General features: G+C 38.9%; 1 protein-coding gene across 12 annotated transcripts in view; it reads left to right on the plus strand.

Annotated features, from left to right (window-relative positions):
- Nucleotides 1–22,683, plus strand: part of arvcfb (ARVCF delta catenin family member b) — a 222,298-nt gene that overhangs the window by 141,906 nt on the left and 57,709 nt on the right. For all 12 annotated transcript variants that reach the window (XM_058070293.2, XM_058070300.2, XM_058070297.2 and 9 more), the window contains 3 exons: nucleotides 454–612; nucleotides 8,699–9,339; nucleotides 19,611–20,116. In XM_058070293.2, the coding sequence (XP_057926276.2) occupies nucleotides 454–612; nucleotides 8,699–9,339; nucleotides 19,611–20,116 (1,306 nt within the window). The remainder of the gene's footprint in view (nucleotides 1–453; nucleotides 613–8,698; nucleotides 9,340–19,610; nucleotides 20,117–22,683) is intronic.

Below are 22,683 nucleotides of genomic sequence, written 5' to 3' on the forward strand. Positions count from 1 at the left end.
ACGCCCTGACAAGTGACAACCTCTGTGTCTGGTGTTGGACACGGGAGAATACGTACACTTGAACTGCTATTGACAGTTCACCTACAGCAACAGTTCTGGCAGAAGCACATCAGTAACTTTGTAGATGTGGGTCATAAGGGGATCACACAGTACTCTGCACAGCGGGGGCCCACTGTGGCTGACAGCAGGGAAGATCGGGAGGGGGGCATTGTGCAGAATGAGGCTAACATCTACTTTGTCTTATTTATCACATTAGCTTATGAAGTGTTTCATTAGAAGTTCACTTTTTGAATGACGCTACCGTTTCCAAACTTAATTGCCATCAAAATCCAGCTATAATATAAAAATACAACATACATAACCAAGATTTATTGTTATTATTATACTATATAGTCTCACCAGATAAGCATAAGCATGGATTGTCAAGTATGGATCTTTTCCCTGTTTGTGCAGGAGCAGAGTCCCAGCAACGCCACTTCTCTGGCCATGATGCAGGAGCCACAGGAAGTGGTGGAGGAGACGGTCACCATCGAGGAGGATCCTGGGACCCCGACTTCTCATGTTTCCGTCGTCACCTCTGATGATGGGACCACTCGGCGCACAGAAACTAAGGTAAGATATACCCTTAACGATAAGTCTGGAGGACATATTCGCCACTTTATGATAAGTTTTTATAACTCGATTTTGGGTGGTGGTGCTGTCAGTGGCTCAGGAGGTACATAGAGCAGTTTTGCCAATTATTTTCGGCTAGATCTTGTCACTGATATTGGTAGTGCATATAGTGCTGGAAACCCATATCAGTGGTGATGGCGACTCCGAACCGAACATGCACAGGAACAATTTACGTTTACATGAGGAGTTTTTTTTTTGCAGGATTTTAATTCTTTATGTAGAGTAAAGTTAGAGCTCTAAGTGATGTGTGGTCAGGGTATCATCAGACCTTTTTTCATAAATGTTTTTGTGCCTCAAAGGAATATAACTATGATGAATCAACATTTATAGATATGACCAGCTGCTAGAGTTGGCTTACAGAAAAGTGGACAACGCTACATGGTGATCCCACTCGCTTAAATGTTTAATCAAAAAGCATGGTCTAATCCAGGGGTCTCAAACACGCGGCCCGTGGGCCAAATGTGGCCCGCAGGACACTAGTTTGAGGCCCCCGCCTTGATATGAAAGTTTAATGTTAGTGCGGCCCGCGCAAGTTTGATATGGATGCTGTATGGTATCATGTACCCAGAAAAAATTATTACATTTTTTTATTAATGTTCATGTTAAAGGTTAAATAACTTTTAATAGTTATCCTCCCTATCAGTGTGGAAGTGGTAAGTTTTTGGCTACTTAAGTTTAAAGGAAATAACTTGAAGGCTACCGTTTAGGTCGCTAGCTCTCTAGTTTGCGAGTTAGCATGTGTCTCAAGACCCTGCAGTTGCGCAATATGTTGTAAATAAAAAGAGTATAAATGTGACTATAGTCGTGTTTTGTCATGTCTACAGGGCTCTAATAATGCTTTGTTCATTTTAATCTGAAAAAAAATAATTTGTCTACCCACCAACTATATGTGGTTTCTTAAGTTTTTATTATTTGCCGTTTTATTATTATTATTATTATATTTATTTATTTATTACTGATTGATTGATTTTCTTTATTCTTGATTTTTTTATTTATTTTTCATCTTATTTTGTGTAGAAAAATAAAAATTAAGATATTTGAGAACAGTGGAATGTTTTATCAGAGCTTTTCTTGTAGACAATTGGAACCAAAGTGAAGTTTTTTAAATTTTTTTGTTTTTAATAAATGTGTTTTTTTTTGTTTTTTTTTTGGAAAACCTAATGCGGCCCTGTCTCACCCAGACCCGAGCTCCAGTGGCCCCCAAGTAAATTGAGTTTGAGACCCCTGGTTTAATCCGTCAATCAAGGTCGCCCAATGGCCTCCAGTATGTTTATTTGAGGATCCCAACCACACTTTTCACATTATTTCATGTACTCACAAGTAGAACATCGTAGTTGTATGCAGCAGAAGACTAATCAAAGGCTTTGCTGGCTACCAATGGAAGAGAAAGGATTTTTTTTTTTTTTTAAAGGGCTCGCCTACCCTTGGGATCAATGAGGGAATGCAATTTGGAAGTCACTTTGAGGAGAAATGCAGACGACGGTTCAGGGTGAACTTCTAGAAGCAAACATTACTGTGGTTGCAAATACATTATGGACTAGTCCAAAGAACCTTAACCTTCCTACATTGACTTTCTGCAGCAGCACATGTTTGCAAACCTAAATAAGAGTCTCATCATGCGAACAATCAAGACAGATACCATCTACCATCTTTTTTTTTAGATGGTAGACATACATAACTTAATTCTAAGCATATAATAATTGCTATACAGTTCCGTTCCAAGATTGTGATCTAAATATTACCTAAACCTAAACCTAGATTAACACCTACGTCACACTGTATACATAACATGTGAAGTGCATGAAATACAGTAATATAAATATTAAATACAATTATTCAATGAAACAGTAATAAAAAGACGACTTACATTTATCACTGTGGTTTATTGAGAGAAAGAAGCAGGAGAAGCAAGAGAAGGTGCAGTAAGTGCTGAGGTAGATCGTACAGGATCACTTCCTGAATCAAAATAAGGTTCAGCCTACTGGGATCGAGCATTGATTGTCGTCTGCCAGAATGTTGCTTAGTAATCACTGCCACTGCCAATGGGAGCAGATACTTTTAAATTGTAAAGGATACGATCTATATCCTTAATGATAGACGTCCCAGTTGAGCGGTTCATGACCAACAATGCGGCTTATGTTGATGTCCGTTTTTATTGTAGCGATGTATTTCATTTTTTTAGAGCTTGACTGCCAAAAACATCCATTGACGTCTTTTGGGTTTTTTTTCATAGGAGCTGCAAATCAAAGTATTTTGTGTGTGAATTTCAGACTTCTGGCCCAGCAAGGGGCGAAAGTTCTATTTATCTCCGATCGGCAGCAACACCTTGAATATGATAAATATAAATAAAGACGAATCCTTCAGAGACAAAAGTACAGGCAGCTTACATTGGCACAGAGTTTGTCTGGCTGTGTGGATCTGTCACCATTGTGAATGATAGCGGTGATGTTGTTGACGCCATTGTTGTTGTTGTTGTTCGTCTATAAATAGTTTGCACGCGCACACACGCATGTGTAGTTCACAAACGCATGCAAACATTTGTAAATAGATGTTTGAGGTGTCACTAAAACAAAAAACATGGATGTCTGTCACCGTGAGTTTGCTCATTTTGTCTTTTCAAAATCAGGTGTTTTCGCTAAAACCACCTTATATTCCGCTGCCAATTTATAAAGATCTAAAAAAGCTAGAAACAAACAATTTTTTCCTTATGAAAGAAGAGAGTCAGAAGTTTCTTTACATACTAGTTTCAATGTTTATGTAGTCCTAGAACCGAATATGGGTCTAGAAAGTTCAGCCAAAATGCCCCAATGCTGGCAGTATGGAGCTTTCTTTGAAAATGGCTGGCAGTGAATGAGTTAATAAGCATTAACTCACTCCATGTAGACAGTAACTGTGAATTAGGAACTCCCTGTATCCATCCATCCCGACTTTTGTGCTCAGCTGAAACGTTCTGGATTAATCTGGATTAATTAATTAATTAATTTATTGGAGTGCATGCATAAACGCGAAGCACCAACACTCTGAATAACATAACCAGAGGACCAACTTTACTTGAAATGGAATAACACAACCTGGAAAAGTCACGGTTGTTACTTGTATTCCGGCTGATTTTGCTGTGATAATTCTGACAATTTCTTGTGATTTTATTTTTCATATTGATTAATTTATTATTTATAGTTAAAAAAAAAATATATTTTTAGTTTTAAAAGTAAAACTATTTATAGTTTTATTTAATTATTCCATCCATTTTCCATTATATACTAAGTTCTATTTTTTTATTTCTATTTTTGTATTTTTTTATTTCTATTATATACTAATAACTAATTATTATAGTTTATAGTTTTATAGTTTATCATTTATAGTTTTATTTAATTATTCCATCCATTTTCTATTATATACTAAGTTCTATTTTTTTATTTCTATTTTTGTATTTTTTATTTCTATTATATACTAATAACTAATTATTATACTTTATAGTTTTATAGTTTATCATTTATAGTTTTATTTAATTATTCCATCCATTTTCTATTATATACTAATTTCTATTTTTTTTCCATTTTTCTATTTTTTTCATTTCTATTATATACTAATGACTAATTATTATAGTTTTTATAGTTTATAGTTTTATAGTTTATCATTTATAGTTTTATTTAATTATTCCATCCATTTTCTATTATATACTAATTTCTATTTTTTTATTTCTATTTTTTATTTCTATTATATACTAATGACTAATTATTATAGTTTTATAGTTTATAGTTTATAGTTTTATAGTTTATCATTTATAGTTTTATTTAATTATTCCATCCATGTTCTATTACATACTAATTTCAATTTTTTTATTTCTATTTTTTTCATTTCTATGATATACTAATAACTAATTATTATATTCATTGAAATATTTCATGCCCTGTGATTGGCTGGCCACCAGTCCAGGGTGTACCCCGCCTCTCGCCCGAAGACAGCTGGGATAGGCTCCAGCACCCCCCGCGACCCTCGTGAGGAAGAAGCGGTAGAAAATGAATGAATGAATGAAATATTTCAATTATTGGACAAAATATTTCCATAAATTTTTCCTTTTATTAAGTACTTCCTTGGGCATTGTTTCAGTAACTACAGTATTTGGCGCCATAATCAGGTAATCAGGTGAACAATATTCAATATAAAATGTGACAATTTTAGCACCAATATTGTTGAGTCACATACTGTATATTAAATATATGGAGCTCCATTTCTGAGGCCATATAATATTCACCTTGATACACTGCTGAGGCCATATAATATTCACCTTGATACACTGCCAGCAACGCACAGCATTCAATATATATATATATATATACGTATATACGTATATACCAATGGCTGAACAACTTATTTTTAACCACTTATATAAACTACATTCCTGTTCTTTCTTCTATACATGAGGTACTGAGAGTAGACCACACACTTTTTACTACCCTACAAACAGGCAGCCAACCACAAGTGGGTAGGAGTAAGTTATTAACCTTAAAAAAAAAGTTAAATGGGTGTTTTAATGGGTACGGCCGTTGCCAAAAACAACCACTAGAGAAAAAAAAAGTTGGTATTTCTGTGCTTTTCTGCTCAACAAAATGCCTTGTTTGTTTGAACTGGGATGTTGTTATTGAAATGTTAAACTGTCCTTACCTGAACAGCATGATAAATACAGTAAGTGTTAACTATATTATTGTTGGCCGAGAACTATCCGAGACCCTATTCCATTAACGCACTGCATATCCTGGTTGTGGATTTTAGTCCTGCTACCAGGACCCCCCACCACCCCGTCCCCAAAGATCCAGTAAATTAAGTCAAAACTAGTGTAATTAAAGTTTTGCATTTAGCTACTTCTGCTTGCTTCATTTAACAACATATGCATTGTATGATTGCAAAGAAACTAACAATTTATACTTGTGTCATATTCGCCAAATGAATGTACAGATTTTGCAATAACAGGCTTTTAAAAAAAACTGAATAACAGCCTTATTCTATATTAAATCTAATTCCCAGGCATTATTCTCATTTAAGCACCCAGTAAAGGCAAAATGCCGCAGAGGTTGTGAAATGCTTAACAGTCTTGTAAAGAGGAGAGTTTGACGCTGGGAGTGTCACCTCATTTCCTCCTATGTCATTTGTTGGTAAACAGTTATGGCATGTGTCTTAAGTACTTGTGGCACATTCAGAGGATTCCAGCTCTGCATTGAGTTTACAATACAAAGTGTGTGTGACAACCCAGACGTTGTCCAATACAGACCTGGACTTAAAGTATTTTATGTTTTGAAGGTGTGATTCTATTTTCCACCGGCACATTTCTTTTTAAGACTTTATGGTACTGGTTGAGGCTGCACGGTGGAGAAGTGGTTAACGTGCATGTTACACAGCTAGGAGATCTAGGTTCGATTCCCCGCTCAGGCATCTCTTTGTGGAGTTTGCATGTTCTCTTCGTGCGTGCATGGGTTTTCTCCAATTGTCCAATTGTCCATAGGTATGAATGTGAGTGTGAATGGTTGTTTGTCTATATGTGCCCTGTGATTGGCTGGCCACCAGTCCAGGGTGTACACCGCCTCTCGCCCAAAGACAGCTGGGATAGGCTCCAGCACCCCCCGCGACCCTTGTGAGGAAAAGCGTTAGAAAATGAATGAATGAATGAATGGTACTGTTTGAGGCTGCACGGTGGAGAAGTGGTTAGCGTGCATGTTACACAGCTAGGAGATCTAGGTTCGATTCCCCGCTCAGGCATCTCTTTGTGGAGTTTGCATGTTCTCTTCGTGCGTGCATGGGTTTTCTCCAATTGTCCAATTGTCCATAGTATGAATGTGAGTGTGAATGGTTGTTTGTCTATATGTGCCCTGTGATTGGCTGGCCACCAGTCCAAGGGTGTACCCCGCCTCTCGCCCAAAGACAGCTGGGATAGGCTCCAGCACCCCCGCGACCCTCGTGAGGAAAAGCGGTAGAAAATGAATGAATGAATGAATGTTTTGAAGGAGTGCTTCTATTTTCTATTTATGGTACTGGTTGAGGCTGCACGGTTGAGAAGTGGTTAGCGTGCATGTCGCACAGCTAGGAGATCTAGGTTTGATTCCCCACTCAGGCATCTCTTTGTGGAGTTTGCATGTTCTCTTGGCCCAAGCGGTATATAGTGAATCCCTATTTCATCACCCCAATTTATTGTAATCAACATTGTTAATTGAGAGATTATTTTAGCGCTTGGAACAAAATTGGCAATTATCAACCTCAACTGAATTCACTGGGCAGCGAATTAGTTTCTGTGTGCGTGGAAAAATGCAGACAATGTGTTTTGTTGTCTGCATGTTTTCAGTCAGGCTCGGAGGAAGAACGATTCTGCAGCTCAGGGATATGAAGTGAGTGTGAGGGATGGATACATGAACTTGTCACAGTGATTCAGCATTCAGCTCTGAATAACTGCAGTTCTGGCCTGCTTCCTTAAGAGATAAAGGATTCAAGGTCTACTGGAGCTGTAACACTTTTAAGATGTCTCTCTTACATCGCGTTCCAAGATAAGGTTCAAACAATAAAGTTACAATGCATACAAGTCGTGCCAAATAGCATTTTTTGAAAGCGTAAAATACGGTATGAGAACACCACCGCCATCTAGCATATGTTACCAATAGACGTTTAAAAGAACATATTGTACAAAGTGGTAGCTGCTCTATAGGAGTCCACAACTCAATACAGAGGACCGAAAATTTTGCATAATAGGTAACTTTGAAAAAAAAAAAATCAAAAATCAACTCTTGTACCGACAAAATTCAGCAGTCGTCCGAAAGTCTTTGGGGACGTTTGGGACTATGACCAATAACAGTGGACTGGTCATACATGGAGGCGGGCCGTCGGTGAAATCAATTAAAATAGACCATTTTGGAAATCCAACTAAAGACAGTTGGAATAGGTGCAGAATCTGGAAGATCATGAAAGCTTTCAGTGCAGATTATGGTGTGTAGCTGCTCTATAGGAGTCCACAACTCAATACAAAGGACACAAAATTTTGCATAATAGATCCCTTAAAAAAAAAACAAAAAAAAATTAAAAATCAACTCCTGTACCGACAAAATTCAGCAGTAGTCCGGAAGTCTTTGGGAACATTTGGGAGTATGACCAATAACAGTGGACTGGTCATACATGGAGGCGGGCCGTCGGTGAAATAAATTAAAATAGACCATTTTGGAAATCCAACTAAAGACAATTGGAATAGGTGCAGAATCTGGAAGATCATCAAAGCTTTCTGTGCAGATTATTGTGTGTAGCTGCTCTATAGGAGTCCACAACTCAATACAAAGGACCGAAAATTTTGCATAATCGGTCCCTTTAAAAAAAAAAAAAAAAAGAAAATCAACAATCAACAATCAACTCCTGTACCGACAAAATTCAGCAGTAGCCCGGAAGTCTTTGGGAACGTTTGGGAGTATGACCAATACCAGTGGAGTGGCCGTGCATGGAGGTGGGCCCGTCTGTGAAATCAATTAAAATAGACCATTTTGGAAATCCAACTAAAGACAGTTGGAATAGGTGCAGAATCTGGACGATCACGAAAGCTTTCTGTGCAGATTATGTTGTGTAGCTGCTCTATAGGAGTCCACAACTCAATACAAAGGACCAAAAATTTTCCATAATAGGTCCCTTTAAAAAAATAAAAAATAAAAAAATAAAAAATCAACCCTTGAACCGACAAAATTCAGCAGTAGTCCGGAAGTCTTTGGGAACGTTTGGGAGTATGACCAATAACAGTGGACTGGTCATACATGGAGTCGGGCCATAGGTGAAATAAATTAAAATAGACCATTTTGGATATCCAACTAAAGACAGTTGGAATAGGTGCAGAATCTGGAAGATCACGAAAGCTTTCTGTGCAGATTATTGTGTGTAGCTGCTCTATAGGAGTCCACAACTCAATACAAAGGACCAAAAATTTTGCATAATCGGTCCCTTTTAAAAAAAAAAAAATGTTTCGTTTTGATACATTGTCTAACAAGTACAACCGATTTCCTTGCAGGTGACCAAAATGGTAAAGACCGTGACCACACGAACAGTCCGCCAGGTTCCTCTTGGTCCTGATGGCTTACCCATGCCCGAGGGCTCATCCCCATTGGGAAGCTACACCGACTCCATTGACCGGCGCTACATGAAGAACGGTGGCGATCGCTTCATTACTCCTCAAGCTTCATCCACCCTGACGCGTTCCTACAACAACTCCTACAATGATTCCTACGTTGAAACGCCCGAGAGTCAGTACATCCGCCACTATGGTCTGCATGACGGCTACACTGACTTGACAGACAACTACGGCAGCCTGTCACGAGGCATCAACTTTCGGCCACCTCGCTACCCCTACATGCCCAACAGCTACCGGCCAGAGAACAGTTATACACTGCCAATTCGTAAGGATGACTACGGTCACGTGGCCCAACCCCAGGTGCCCATGGGGAGCAGCACTGTGGACCTGAATCGCTCGCAGCCGGAGCGCTTTCAGCCCGAACCATATGGTCTGGAAGATGATCGGCGTAGCTTCGGCCCCGAGGATGAGGAGCCATATGAGCTTGAGCCTGACTATTCTACTGCTAACCGACGCACACTAAAAGCACCCAACCGGGGTCGCACCCACCGGGAACCTCTTCGTGATGTGCCCAGAGTCAGGTAAGGAAAAAATCTGTAAAATTACTGTAACTGACTTGATTCACCCGTACTGGGGATAGTTCACCTGTGTTGACGGCATGTATTTAATTACCGAATAAGTGCATGATGCAAGAAACACTTCCTGTCTTTTATTTTTAAATTAATTAGATCTGACAAATCTAAAATAATTTTGATCATATCTTGAATTACTCCAACGTCTACTTGGTCATTACCATAGCAGCAGCTATCTTCTGATTTTCTACAATAAAAGCTCTGATAAAACATTCCACTGTTCTCAAATATGTTAATTTTTATTTTTCTTCACAAAATAAGATGAAAAATAAACAAACAAATCAAGAATAAAGACAACTAATCAATCAGTAATCAGTAATAAATATAATAATAATAATAAAACGGCAAATAATAAAAACTTAAGAAACCACATATAGTTGGTGGGTAGACAAATTATTGTTTTCAGATTAAAATGAACAAAGCATTATTAGAGCCATGTAGACATGACAAAACACGACTATAGTCACATTTATACTTTTTTTATTTACAACATATTGCGCAACTGCAGGGTCTTGAGACACATGCTAACTCGCAAACTAGAGAGCTAGCGACCCAAACGGTAGCCTCCAAGTTATTTCCTTTAAACTTAAAAAGCCAAAAACTTACCACTTCCACACGTATAGGGAGGATAGCTATTAACAGGTATGTTCTGTATGCTATTGCGGGGCGTTAACATACCAGACACTTGGATTTTGTTTAATACATTTCTGACTTAATAGTCTAATGCTTTTTGTTGACTGACTTATAGTCATGAGCCACATTTGCAAATCGGACGATGATGCCACCCCCACAGATAGATTGTAATCCTGTTGGAAACACTGACTTTACAGTCATGATTCTGGCATCTAGAACTAGAGCAGATATTATAAGCCTGGCCCTCTCCACTAACATCTGTAACCTCTGACTTCTCAAACATTTTTTGGATGAATGGACAAAAATTCCCAGAGAGACACTGAAGCCTTTCCAGAAGAGTGCATGTTCGAGTGCAACACAGACATTTGGTCCATTGACTATATAACTCTCGGTCTTTGTTAGACATGTCTTTTTAAAGATGGCTATGACCTCTCACGCCATAGTGGAAAAAAAAATAGTGATCCCAGCTGTCTTCGGGAGAGAGGCGGGGTACACTCTGAACTGGTCGCCAGCCAATCATATACAAAGACAAACAACCATTCACACTCACCTAGCATGTTTTTGGAATGTGGGAGGAAACCGGAGAAAACCAACGCATGCACAGGGAGAACATGCAAACTCCACACAGCGTGTTAACCACTCGACCGCCGTGCAGCCACAAAAAACAGTCACTCTTTAATCATGTGATCTTTCTGACCAGTGGTCTAGACCAGGGGTGGGCAAACTTTTTGACTTTTTGAAGGCATTGATATGACAAAATTTACGGGGGGGGGGCAGACTATATTTTCTACCGCTTTTCCTCACGAGGGTCGCGGGGGTGCTGGAGCCTATCCCAGCTGTCTTCGGGCGAGAGGCGGGGTACATTTATATTTAAATATTTTAAAAATAATAAAATATTATAATAATTACAATAAAATTAAAATAATAATTATTATATTATTATTATGTAAAATATGCAAATATAACAATAATATTATATATAATTAATATAATAATTAGCATTCATATAATAATTGTAATAATCATAATAGTTCTAATAATTATTATAATAATCTAATAATAATCTATTATTATTATTATTATGTGCTTGTGTCCCTTTTTTCAGGAGCACTTTGTAAACAACAGACCATGTCAAAAAACAAAATTGATAAAACCATCAAAAGGTTGGCTCAGGCCATGATGCCAGGTTGTATGTTGAGTTTAAATGAAATACTTTGGAAAGATTGGGCGGGCCGTATTCAAACACTTGGCGGGCCGGATGTGGCCCCCGGGCCGTAGTTTGCCCACCCCTGGTCTAGCGGCATGTTTAATGGAACAGCACAAAAACACCATTGCTGCTGACGAGTGACAAATTTGCGCAAATAAATCCCATTCTCAACTGAAGTACATTAAATTGGAGAAGTGCAGAAAATATGGATGGCAAATCTGAACAATGGCAATTAAAGAGAGACAAGTTCTGTATAGAGCTGCAACTAATGGTTATTTTCTTAATCAATTCATTTGAAACTTGTTGTTTCAATTAATCAAGGCTGTAGACCAGGAGTCTTCCATTAATATAGAATAAGATCTGTTTATGCAGTTTTTTCATAGTGAAGGTCTGAACCTCATTTTGCCTTAAAAATTGCATCAAACAGACGATCTTATGTGAATATCAAATATAATAAAACCCTGTACATCACCTCGTTATTTCAAAACAACAATTTTTTTGCACCAAAATTAAGTTTAAAAGATAATGTGACCACATTTCTTTTAAATAATATAATATTTAACTGTACAAACAATGAAATGAGCACAAGATGCTACAAGAATTGTTTTTGTTTTTTCTCCATTCGCTGGTTGTGGAAGGTAATCTCTGTGGCAAGTGAGGATATGCTGTAATTAATAATTAACTTTTATTACTTTACTATACTATTAAAATTTGCTTTTGGTACTCTGTGATATTACTGTATTTAAATTAAAATTAATTTAGTTTTCCCTTTTACACTTTTATACCGTGTCTGTTTGGCCTGCCAAAAGGCATCAGCAATTCACAAAAAGATTTTGCTGTTAACACACTTGACAGTCTCCTTTTGCTCTCTGACTCTGCCCCGCCAACTACCTGTGTGCGACTTCTGTCTGCCATTTCACTCACCCATTCTCTATGGAAGTCAGTCCGTGTCCATTGCATTGATGCGAGTGTTTGTGTCCTCATGCCGGTGTGATGAATAGATGCTTGTGAATTGGGTCAGACTGTGAGGGCGTCTTTGGAGCAAACTCTAATGACTCATTTCTCCTTGGGCGACCCGCAACTTCTCATCTTTATCAAGGGGTCGCCCCGCATGCACCCACATACACAGATACATGCGCACTATGAATTTTAACGATTCGGGTACCGCTTCCTTGTTTTAATTCCGGGTCCCAAGGATTATTGATTCTGATGCTTTTAACAGCACGCATGGTTTAAATGATTCATTCATTAATTTTCTACCGCTTATCCTCACGAGGGTCATGGGGGTGCTGGAGCCTATCTCAGCTGTCTTCGGGCGAGAGGCGGGGTACACCCTGGACTGGTGGCCAGCCAATCACAGGGCACATATAGACAAACAACCATTCACACTCACATTCATACCTATGGACAATTTGGAGTCATCAATTAACCTAGCATGTTTTTGGAATGTGGGAGGAAACCGGAGTACCCGGAGAAAACCCACGCATGCACGGGGAGAACATGCAAACTCCACACAGAGGTGGCCTCGGGTGGGACTGAACTGTAATTAAGATTACACTCGGATGTGTTAAACCCTGTCACGGCTTCTCTCCCTCCATCTTTGCCACTTGCAGCGGTGGGTCGGAAGGAGGCGTGGGTGCACCGAGCTGCGCTGGACTATGCCGCTTATGAAAATTGCAAAGTGCGCTCGGCCCCAAAAATGCCATATCAGTTGCAAACTCCACACAGAGATGGCCGAGGGTGGAATTGAACCCTGGTCTCTTAGCTGTGAGGTCTACACGCTAACCGCTTGTCCGCCGTGCAGCCCCAGTACATAAATATTGTGACTAAATAATATCATAATATAATGAATAAATGCAATTGAACTTGAATTTGGGCTGGGCCATAAATCGATATTTTAAAAATATATATATTTCTGTGAAGCACAATATCAAAAACATATCGTTCATATCAATATTGACAAGATTTGACATGGGGGCGGAGGTCTCATGTTTCAAGATGGTGCGCCCGATTGCAAGCTAGTAAAGGCTTGCGATTTTTTTGGGGGGTGTTTAAAAGTGCTTTATTTTGTGCTTTTTTTATTGCTTGTTGGGCCATACCGACCTCTTACCGACCAAGTGTGCAGCAATGGATGTTCATCTTGTTATGTTTGTAGCTTGCCGCTTGCACTATTGTTTACACTCGGGAGCAGGCGTTAGTTTTGAGCACCCCTTCGCCGTGTGGAGCGATCATAGATCCCGGTGGAGATTCAAAGGAGGAGAGGCTGCATAGCGGTAGTGAACAGAAAAAAATAAATGTATAAAGGTTGGATAAAGACGGTAACAACCCTGTTTATCATCTGTCGTCATGGAGACCATGAGACTGAAGCGCTCACGGTGCAGAGTGCAGAATGATTGCACAAAGATTGAACAAAATATTATTTTTTTAATTTTTTCTATATTTATTTTATTATATATATATATATAATATTTATATATATTTATAATTTTTTATTTTATTTATTTATTTATTTTATTTAAAGATAATATAACTTTTTTATTTCAGCAGCATAATATTGTTTACATTTTTCACTTACATTTTGCATGCATATAAATATGGGGCTATATATCATATATTGACTAACTCGGATACAAACGTTATGAAGTTTCTTTCTACAGGAGTACACTTTCACAAAAAAAGTTTACCTTTGAAAAGCTTTTTGCGGCTATTTGTGAAGTGAGCATCAAAATAAAAATAAAAATGTGAATGATCCCAGGAGAATTGCAATGTCGGTCCCGGTTCCCATGCCCAACCCTAATACACACTCACGCACACATTTCTTAATTGAGAGATGGGTCGTCTGGAGATGATTTGTCAATGGGCACTTGTTTTCGTCTTCCTTTTTCCTCTCCTCCTCCACCCTCTTCTCTTCCTGCATCATGTGGAAAGCTTTCCTTAGAGAGCTGAATACTCTGTTTAACGCTCTTCTTCCTGTTTATCATGTTTGAGCAAGAATCCCTGAAATCAGTGGTTCTCAATTGCTTTGCCTGCGGGACCCGCCATCACCCCTTAATGACAAGCGGCGACTGAAATTGCGTGTGTAGTGTGTGGTGAAGAGTAATTACCGCTAGGTTACCCAACATGCATTGCAGTGTGTATATGTGGGTACAGTCTTTTATGAATTGTGTGCTCCGTTTGTGTTGACTTATTGTGTTAAACAGTTAAATAGGGATCTCTGTTGATGACCTCTTGTCCATTTGCATTGTGTTGCACTGTGTGTGTGCAACCGTGCCACAATATACTGTAATTTATGGTTTATAAGCTACTATTTTTTTTCATGATTGTACGGGTAATGTGGCTAATTTATGGCTAAAACTACAATTCCCATGCTGGTTAGAATGGGTTTTTTTTTAGGAAGTAGTGAAGTGGACACTAATCACGTTTTGAAGTCTTATTCAGCAATTGCATCTAACAAATCTTTTTGTTAGACCTATTGTGTTTTTTCCACTTTTCTGACCCATAAATGTAGTTACAATGTTGTAATCTCATGTTAAACGACGCCAAAGTTTCAGATAATGAAGTTTGGACATTTGGAAGTGAGTCCTTGAAGAAGTTTAGGATGGCTCAAAACGCTTGGTTTTCGAAAGGCGTGGTAAATCTGCCCCTTTGTGATGTCACAGAGGGAGGGAGTTTCTTATATGGTTCATATGTAGTTAGGAAGCACGTTAGGCGTGTGACCAATCACAGCGGAGTGGGTATGCCCAGGGGCGGGCTGTGGGTGGAATAAATTAAAACAGTCCATTAAAACAGTCCGTTTTGGCAGGAAGCACAAATCAAAGGAAAAACAACTGGAATAGGTGCAGTTTCTGGAAGATCTAAAACGTTTTCTGTGCGGGTTATTGTGTGTAGCTGCTCTATAGGAGACCACAATTTGATACAGTGGGTTGAAAAATGAGCATATAAGTATCGTATTTTTTGCACTATAAGGCGCACTTAAAAATCAAAAATTTTTCGAAAAAATCGACGATCCGCCTTTTAATGTAGTGCGCCAAAATCTGTGAAAACGTTGTAAAGGTGCCACTTGAGTGAATGTAGACCATTTCTTGCTGACACATGGACGTAATACTACACTGCCAACGATAAACAAGTCAAGTACATGTAATACGCACAGCAAATATCTTAATGTCTAACAGGCAGAACAGGAAGAAGCATTTTGTTGTCAACCGTATGTTTTAGCATGCGTCTTATAACACGGTGCGCCTTATTTATGTGTTAAATATAAATACAGAAGTAGACCCCTAATTGAGACTGCGCCTTATAACACAGAAAATACGGTAAGTTGGATCAATTGACCAATGACAAAAACTTCTGTTTGTACTACTCCGACCCCACTACAGTTAATTGAGCACGGGTTGATTGGTCATGCCTGGAAACTGTGGCGCATGGATGATGTCATGTAAAAAGCACACACTTACACACAAATAACCCGACTATTCAGCACCTTGATCAACACAAAGAGAATGATCGCCTGTAATCATACTCGGGGCATCAGGTCTGCCGGCCAAGAGCCCTTTCACGTTCTGTTGAATACACCCCTCCACGTCCACACAATGCCGCCAATTTAAATGTAAATCCTGACCTTCCCATCACTCAAGCGTGTGACGTCCACATTACCGAAAAGTCTGCAACACCAGCTCACATTTTAGCACAACTGTGCATCTTGTCTGTGTGGAAAATATGGAGAAGCATGTTAGACTAGATAAATGAATCTGCAGTGCTTCAGAGATTTGCGAGTATAACGTTTCATTGTTGATGGTCCTGTGTTTTCTTTAGTTTGTGCTCTTCCTCCCATATCCCTCTGCAAAAGTGAGAGTGTGGGAGTGTGGGAGTGCTTTTCCTCAGGAAACACTTAGAAGCAACACATATTGGAAAGTGATTTTCATTCAGTCTGTCAGCTTACTGTGTATTTTGCCAAACCTCAGTACTGTGGTTATCCAAATTAGGGATCGACTGATATGTTCTTTTTCCGGCCGATGCCGATACCAATTTATTTCCATCACATTCAGCCGATGGCTGATTTTGCTTGGGCCAATATTTGTGGCCGATACTACTTTTGCTCCCTCAATTTACATGAAAAAATGGCAATGATAACAAATATTCCAGGTCTCAAGTTTAAACAAATATTTATTGAAATGTAAACATTAGGGATCCACCGATTTGTTTTTTTTTCCGGCCAATGCCGATACCGATTTTTTCCCATCACCGTTAGCCGTTGGCTGATTTTACTTGTGCCGATATTTGTGGCCGATACTGCTTTTTCTCCCTCAATTTACATGAAAAAAATGGCAATGATAACAAATATTACAGGTCTCAAGTTTAAACAAATATTTATTGAAATGTAAACACTAGGGATCGACCGATATGGTTTTATTCCGGCCGATGCCGATGGCCGATTTTGCTTGGGCCGATATTTGTGGCCGATACTACTTTTGCTCCCTCAATTTACATGGAAAAATGACAATAATAACAAATATTCCAGGTCTCAAGTTTAAACAAATATTTATTGAAATGTAAACACTAGGGATCGACTGATGTGTTTTTTTTCCGGCCGATACCGATTTTTTCTCATCACCCTTAGCCGATGGCCGATTTTGCTTGGGCCGATATTTGTGGCCGATACTGCTTTTGCTCCCTCAATTTACATGAAAAAATGACAAAAAAATATTTATTGAAATGTAAACACTAGGGATCGACCGATATGTTTTTTTTCGGCTGATGCCAAAACCGATTTTTTTTTCCATCACATTCAGCCGATGGCCGATTTTGCTTGGGCCGATATTTATGGCCGATACTACTTTTGCCCTCTCAATTTACATGAAAAAATGACAATGATAACAAATATTACAGGTCTCAAGTTTAAACAAATATTTATTGAAATGTAAACATTAGGGATCGACCGATTTGTTTTTTTTTTCTGGCCAATGCCGATACCGATTTTTTCCCATCACCGTTAGCCGTTGGCTGATTTTACTTTTTGCTCCCTCAATTTACATGAAAAAAATGGCAATGATAACAAATATTCCAGGTCTCAAGTTTAAACAAATATATATTGAAATGTAAACACTAGGGATCGACCGATAAGGTTTTTTTCCGACCGATGCTGATGCTGATACCGATTTTTTTTCCCATCACATTCAGCCGATGGCCGATTTAGCTTGGTCTGATATTTGTGGCCGATACTGCTTTTCCTCCCTCAATTCACATGAAAAAATGACAATGATAAGAAATATTCCCTGTCTTACCATACAAGCCGTAGTGTTACTGCAGACTCCCGAAAGAGAAATATAACCACAGGAATACAGAAGAGCTGAGGCAAGATGGCACAGGGAGCTCTCCTCCTCTAGCATGCCAGTGAAGGACTATGAAAGCACATAATTAACATAAAACTCATTAAAATTAGAGCTCTCGCTGGAATTCTATGCCAACCATTGCCATTGGCCACCATTTTGCGGCACCACCAAAACCACCATCCATCAAAGATGATGAGGAGGCACCAGATGGATTATGTAACGAAGATAAACAAGTCTCAAAGCGGTGCAGTGAAAAGGAGGATGCTAAATGATGTGCATGAGTACCATCTTAATTAAAGGCCTTTGCACAACTTTTACTACAAGTGGCATTGTGTCAAATGAAGAAACAGGAAGTATTCTGATGCCAAACCACGTCCACCTAAACTTTACGATTAAACTAAACTTTCTGAGAACTTTAGACTCTGTATCCAAAAGAGTTGTCATTATTAGAATTGTCAATTTGTATGAGGAATCACTGAGAATGGGTTGTAAATCATAGACATGATATGCAAAATATGCTAGATTTTCTTTCCCCAGAGAGCAACACTTACTTTCATCACTGACTGAATGCAAGGGCTAAATATGGCAGAAGACTCCCAGCCCTAAGGATACGGATGCTAATGTGGCTTGCAGGGGAAGGCTGAGAAATTCAGAGATAAAAAAGAATCTTTTTCTTACACACTGGATGTTATTTTGTGCTGTGAGGGAAAGGGAACTCTTGGGACGAAGGGTTCATGATTCCTGGATGGCAGATATTTTTTTTTTTTGTTTTCCTGAGGCAGAGAAGTCCCCCAACACTGTGGATCGCAAAGGAAGAGAAGCAAAGAATAATTTTATGCAGTGTTAACTGAACACAATATAATCTTGTAATATGTGGTTCTGTTATTACTAATGCTTGTGGAACTACAATCTTAGTTTTCACCTGCAGATCTCTTGTGTGTGTGTGTAGTAGAGCTGCAACGATTAATCAGTAGAGCTGCAACGATTAATCAATGAATTGATGATTAATGGATTATTCATTCATTCATTCATTTTCTACTGCTTTTACCTCACGAGGGGGTGCTGGAGCCTATCCCAGCTGTCTTCGGTGTGAGGCGGGGTACACCCTGGACTGGTGGCCAGCCAATCACAGGGCACATATAGACAAACAACCATTCACACTCACATTCATACCTATGGACAATTTGGTGTTGCCAATTAACCTAGCATGTTTTTGGGATTTGGGAGGAAACCGGAGTACCCAGACAAAACCCACGCATGCACGGGGAGAACATGCAAACTCCACACAGAGATGTCCGGATTTATACTTTTTTTATTTACAACATATTGCAACAACTGCAGGGTCTTGAGACACATGCTAACTCGCAAACTAGAGCGCTAGCAACCTAAACGGTAGCCTCCAAGTTATTTCCTTTAAACTTAAAAAGCCAAAAACTTACCACTTCCACACGGATAGGGAGGATAACTATTAACAGTTATTTAACCTTTAACATGAACATTAATCAAACGTAATAATTTTTTCTGGGTACATGATACCATACAGCATCAACTTTCATATTAAGGCGGGGGCCGCAAACTAGTGTCCTGCAGGCCACATTTGGCCCGCGGGCCGCATGTTTGAGACCCCTCTTCAAAGGTTTTGTCAATGGGGCATCATTCACTTTTAAATTCTGTTTAGGCCTTTCCGTTACTTTTAACTCTTTTTTTTTTTAACATACCTTTTCTCAATTTGTGTATTCGGGTAACAGGAGGGCATTAACTTGTGCTAGACGAAAAACACAGGCACACCCATTATTATTCTTCATGATTCTGACTTTTGTTGAGCTGAAACATATGAAAACAAAAAAATTTTTTACCACTTTTTGACAGAACATTTCTTGCCGTCACTCAGATTTGTTTCACCTCACTTTCACCCCTTCATGATTCAGTAGCATCAGTTGCCTTTCTTCGGAACTACTAAATTCTGCTGTCAGACAAATGGTTGCCACACTGTATTTAGCAACCCATCTCTGTCATCCTCATTGTAATTTTTCTGTGTTTTTTTTTTCCAGAGGCTACCCAGACGAACCCATTGACACAGAGCTGATAGATGAACGTCACCCTTACATCCACGGCATCTATTCGGCACCACTGGCCCAGCCAGAGCGAGGGAGCATGGCCAGTTTGGACCGCATGGGCGGCCGGCGCTCACCCTCCATTGACAGCATCCGTAAGGATCCACGTTGGCGTGACCCAGACCTTCCAGAAGTCATTGCCATGTTGGGCCACCCCATCGACCCCGTCAAGTCCAACGCTGCAGCATATTTGCAGCACCTGTGCTATGAAAACGATAAAATCAAGAAGGATGTCCGTCAGCTGAAGGGAATTCCTGTCCTGGTGGGGCTCTTGGACCATCCCAAGTCTGAGGTCCATCGCAAGGCTTGCGGTGCCTTACGCAACATCTCATACGGCAAGGACAATGACAATAAGGTGGCGATTAAAAACTGTGACGGAATTCCTGCCCTCATCCGACTCCTGAGGAAGACGAATGACATGGAAGTTCGAGAGCTCATCACCGGTAAGCTTTACTTCAAATTGAAATCACATTTCACAAAATTCATTGATTTTTTTTTGACAAGCAATGGCGTATCAACTCAATGGGGTGCTCTATCATAACATTTTAATGTGTGTGTGAGTAAATCATAGCACATAAAATAATTGCCATTAATGTCCGACCAACTCAGTCAGCATGATTGACAATTCATTGATGCTGCTGTCCCTGTGCATAAATGCATGCATCTGTCTTAATTGTCTTCATAATAATAATGATCAAGGAACGCCACTAGATTCTCGTGAATGTGCAAAACCTAGGAGTAAGGGGTAAGATGACGGTTAAGGGGTCGAATTGGGATTCCCTTTTAGCTGATCCTACCAGATCATGTCACTCACAGGCTTTCCTAATGGAGTATTTCTATGATGAGAAGTGGTCTCATACTGGCATCAAACTTGGTAACAGATGGATCTGTGCCCTTTTTAACACTGTTAAAACCTTCAGAGTATCCAAACAGGAGACTTGAATGACGTATTTATTTATTAACATAAGGCAGTACGGTATGACTCCATCTCGTCCTATAAGACAATGTACTGCTTTGAGTGTATTTTTGCCCTAGTGTACATGTGACCCTTTTTCACTTATTGCTACTTGAAAGGAGGCTTTCGTTTCGTGTGTGTGTGAGAAAGGCGAACCATTTAAGTATGATACCTGATCTTTTTTTATTATACCTGAACACCATCCCAAGAGAAGGGTTGCATTGCAATTAAAGGAAGATTTGCATCTATCCAACTCTCCAACTAAGAGTGATATGAGTTGTATTGAACGCACAGTCCAAAAACATTCATGTTAGGTTAATTGGCATGTGAATGTGAGTGTGAATGGTTGTTTGTCTCTATGTGCCCTGTGATTGGCTGGCCACCAGTCCAGGGTGTACCCCGTGTTCGTCCGAAGACAGCTGGGATAGGCTCCAGCATACCCCCACGACATTAGCCACGTTTACATGAGGAGTTTTTCTCTTTCCGAATGACCTTTCCGAAAGCAATGGTATACATGGAAAGGAATATTCCAATGGCGTGTCTACATGCGCCGCTATAATCAACCAGAATAGTCAATGGGGCATGCCCAGTAAATCGTAAACACCAACATCACGGGATACCGACTTCCTGGACTTTTTTTTTCACTTGTTGGAATAACTCCGTATTGCCAGTTTTTCCTTCGTCCAGTCTTGGAATTTAGTTTGAATCAAAAACAAACTTTCCTTAGCAGTCCAGTGCCGATTGCTCGCCTCCATTTTTTTAAATGGAAGAACATCTGGAGCTACGTGTTACGTCATATCTCAGCATTCGCTGAAAGAACGCACCCGGGAACAGGAAAAGATAAAGTTCAATCTTGCTAATATTTTATAATTAAGCTCAGCACATGTTTTATATAGATATGTATTTTCTTTTTGAATAAAAGTGGACTTGTGAATGGCGTATAGAAGGGTTTAGATCATGGGTGGGCAAACTTTTTGACTTGCGGGCCGCATTGATATGACAAAATTTACGGGGGGGCAGACTATATATTTTACACGTAACAGTCCACCTGGTATTATTGTATCTGTAAAATTGTCATGCAATCTGCTATTATTATTTATTATTTTATATTTATATTTAAATATTTTAAAAATAATAAAATATTATAATAATTACAATAAAATTAAAATAATAATTATTATATTATTATTATGTAAAATATGCAAATATAACAATAATATTATATATAATTAATCTAATAATTAGAATTAATATCATAATTATAATAATCATAATAGTTCTAATAATAATTATAATAATCTAATAATAATCTAATAATAATAATAATAATTATTATTATTATTGTTATAAATAATAATAATAATAATAATTATTATTATTATTATTATTATTATTATTATTATTAATATTATTATGTGCTTGTGTCCCTTTTTTCAGGAGCACTTTGTAAACAACAGACCATGTCAAAAAACGAAATTGATAAAACCATCAAAAGGTTGGCTTAGGCCATGATGCCAGGTTGTATGTTGAGTTTAAATGAAATACTTTGGAAAGATTGGGCGGGCCGTATTCAAACACTTGGCGGGCCGGATGTGGCCCCCGGGCCGTAGTTTGCCCACCCCTGGTTTAGATTCTGTTCCACAGATGGCGCTAACAGAAGAAGTAAAAAAAACACCACGAAGAAGAACGCAGTCTGACAACTTTCCCTTTGAGCGGGTACAAGATACCTCAATCGGATTGGGGAAAGGAATATTCCACCCCTGGGAATCCCATTATATATTCATTCAGATTGGCACTTTTCTTTCGGAATGAGGTTAGATTCTTTCTGTTTGAGCAAATAACCCGAATGGAATTGGAATATTTGGGTCCATGTAAACGTGGCTACTGATGAGGATAAGCGGTATAGAAAATTCGTGTAGTGCAGTGTTACTTTTTGTGTTATGTTTGTTGACCCAGTCAGTGAAGTAGGCATTTGGGTTGATGAACTCCTACTGGTTTGTGTTGTGTGAGTAAAGGTATAAATGGATGTTATATACCTCATACCTCCATAATAAG

This window comes from Doryrhamphus excisus, linkage group LG3 (assembly GCF_037039965.1).
Source record: "Doryrhamphus excisus strain RoL-2023G ecotype Guam linkage group LG3, RoL_Dexc_Guam_v1.1, whole genome shotgun sequence".
NCBI classification, from domain to species: domain Eukaryota; kingdom Metazoa; phylum Chordata; class Actinopteri; order Syngnathiformes; family Syngnathidae; genus Doryrhamphus; species Doryrhamphus excisus.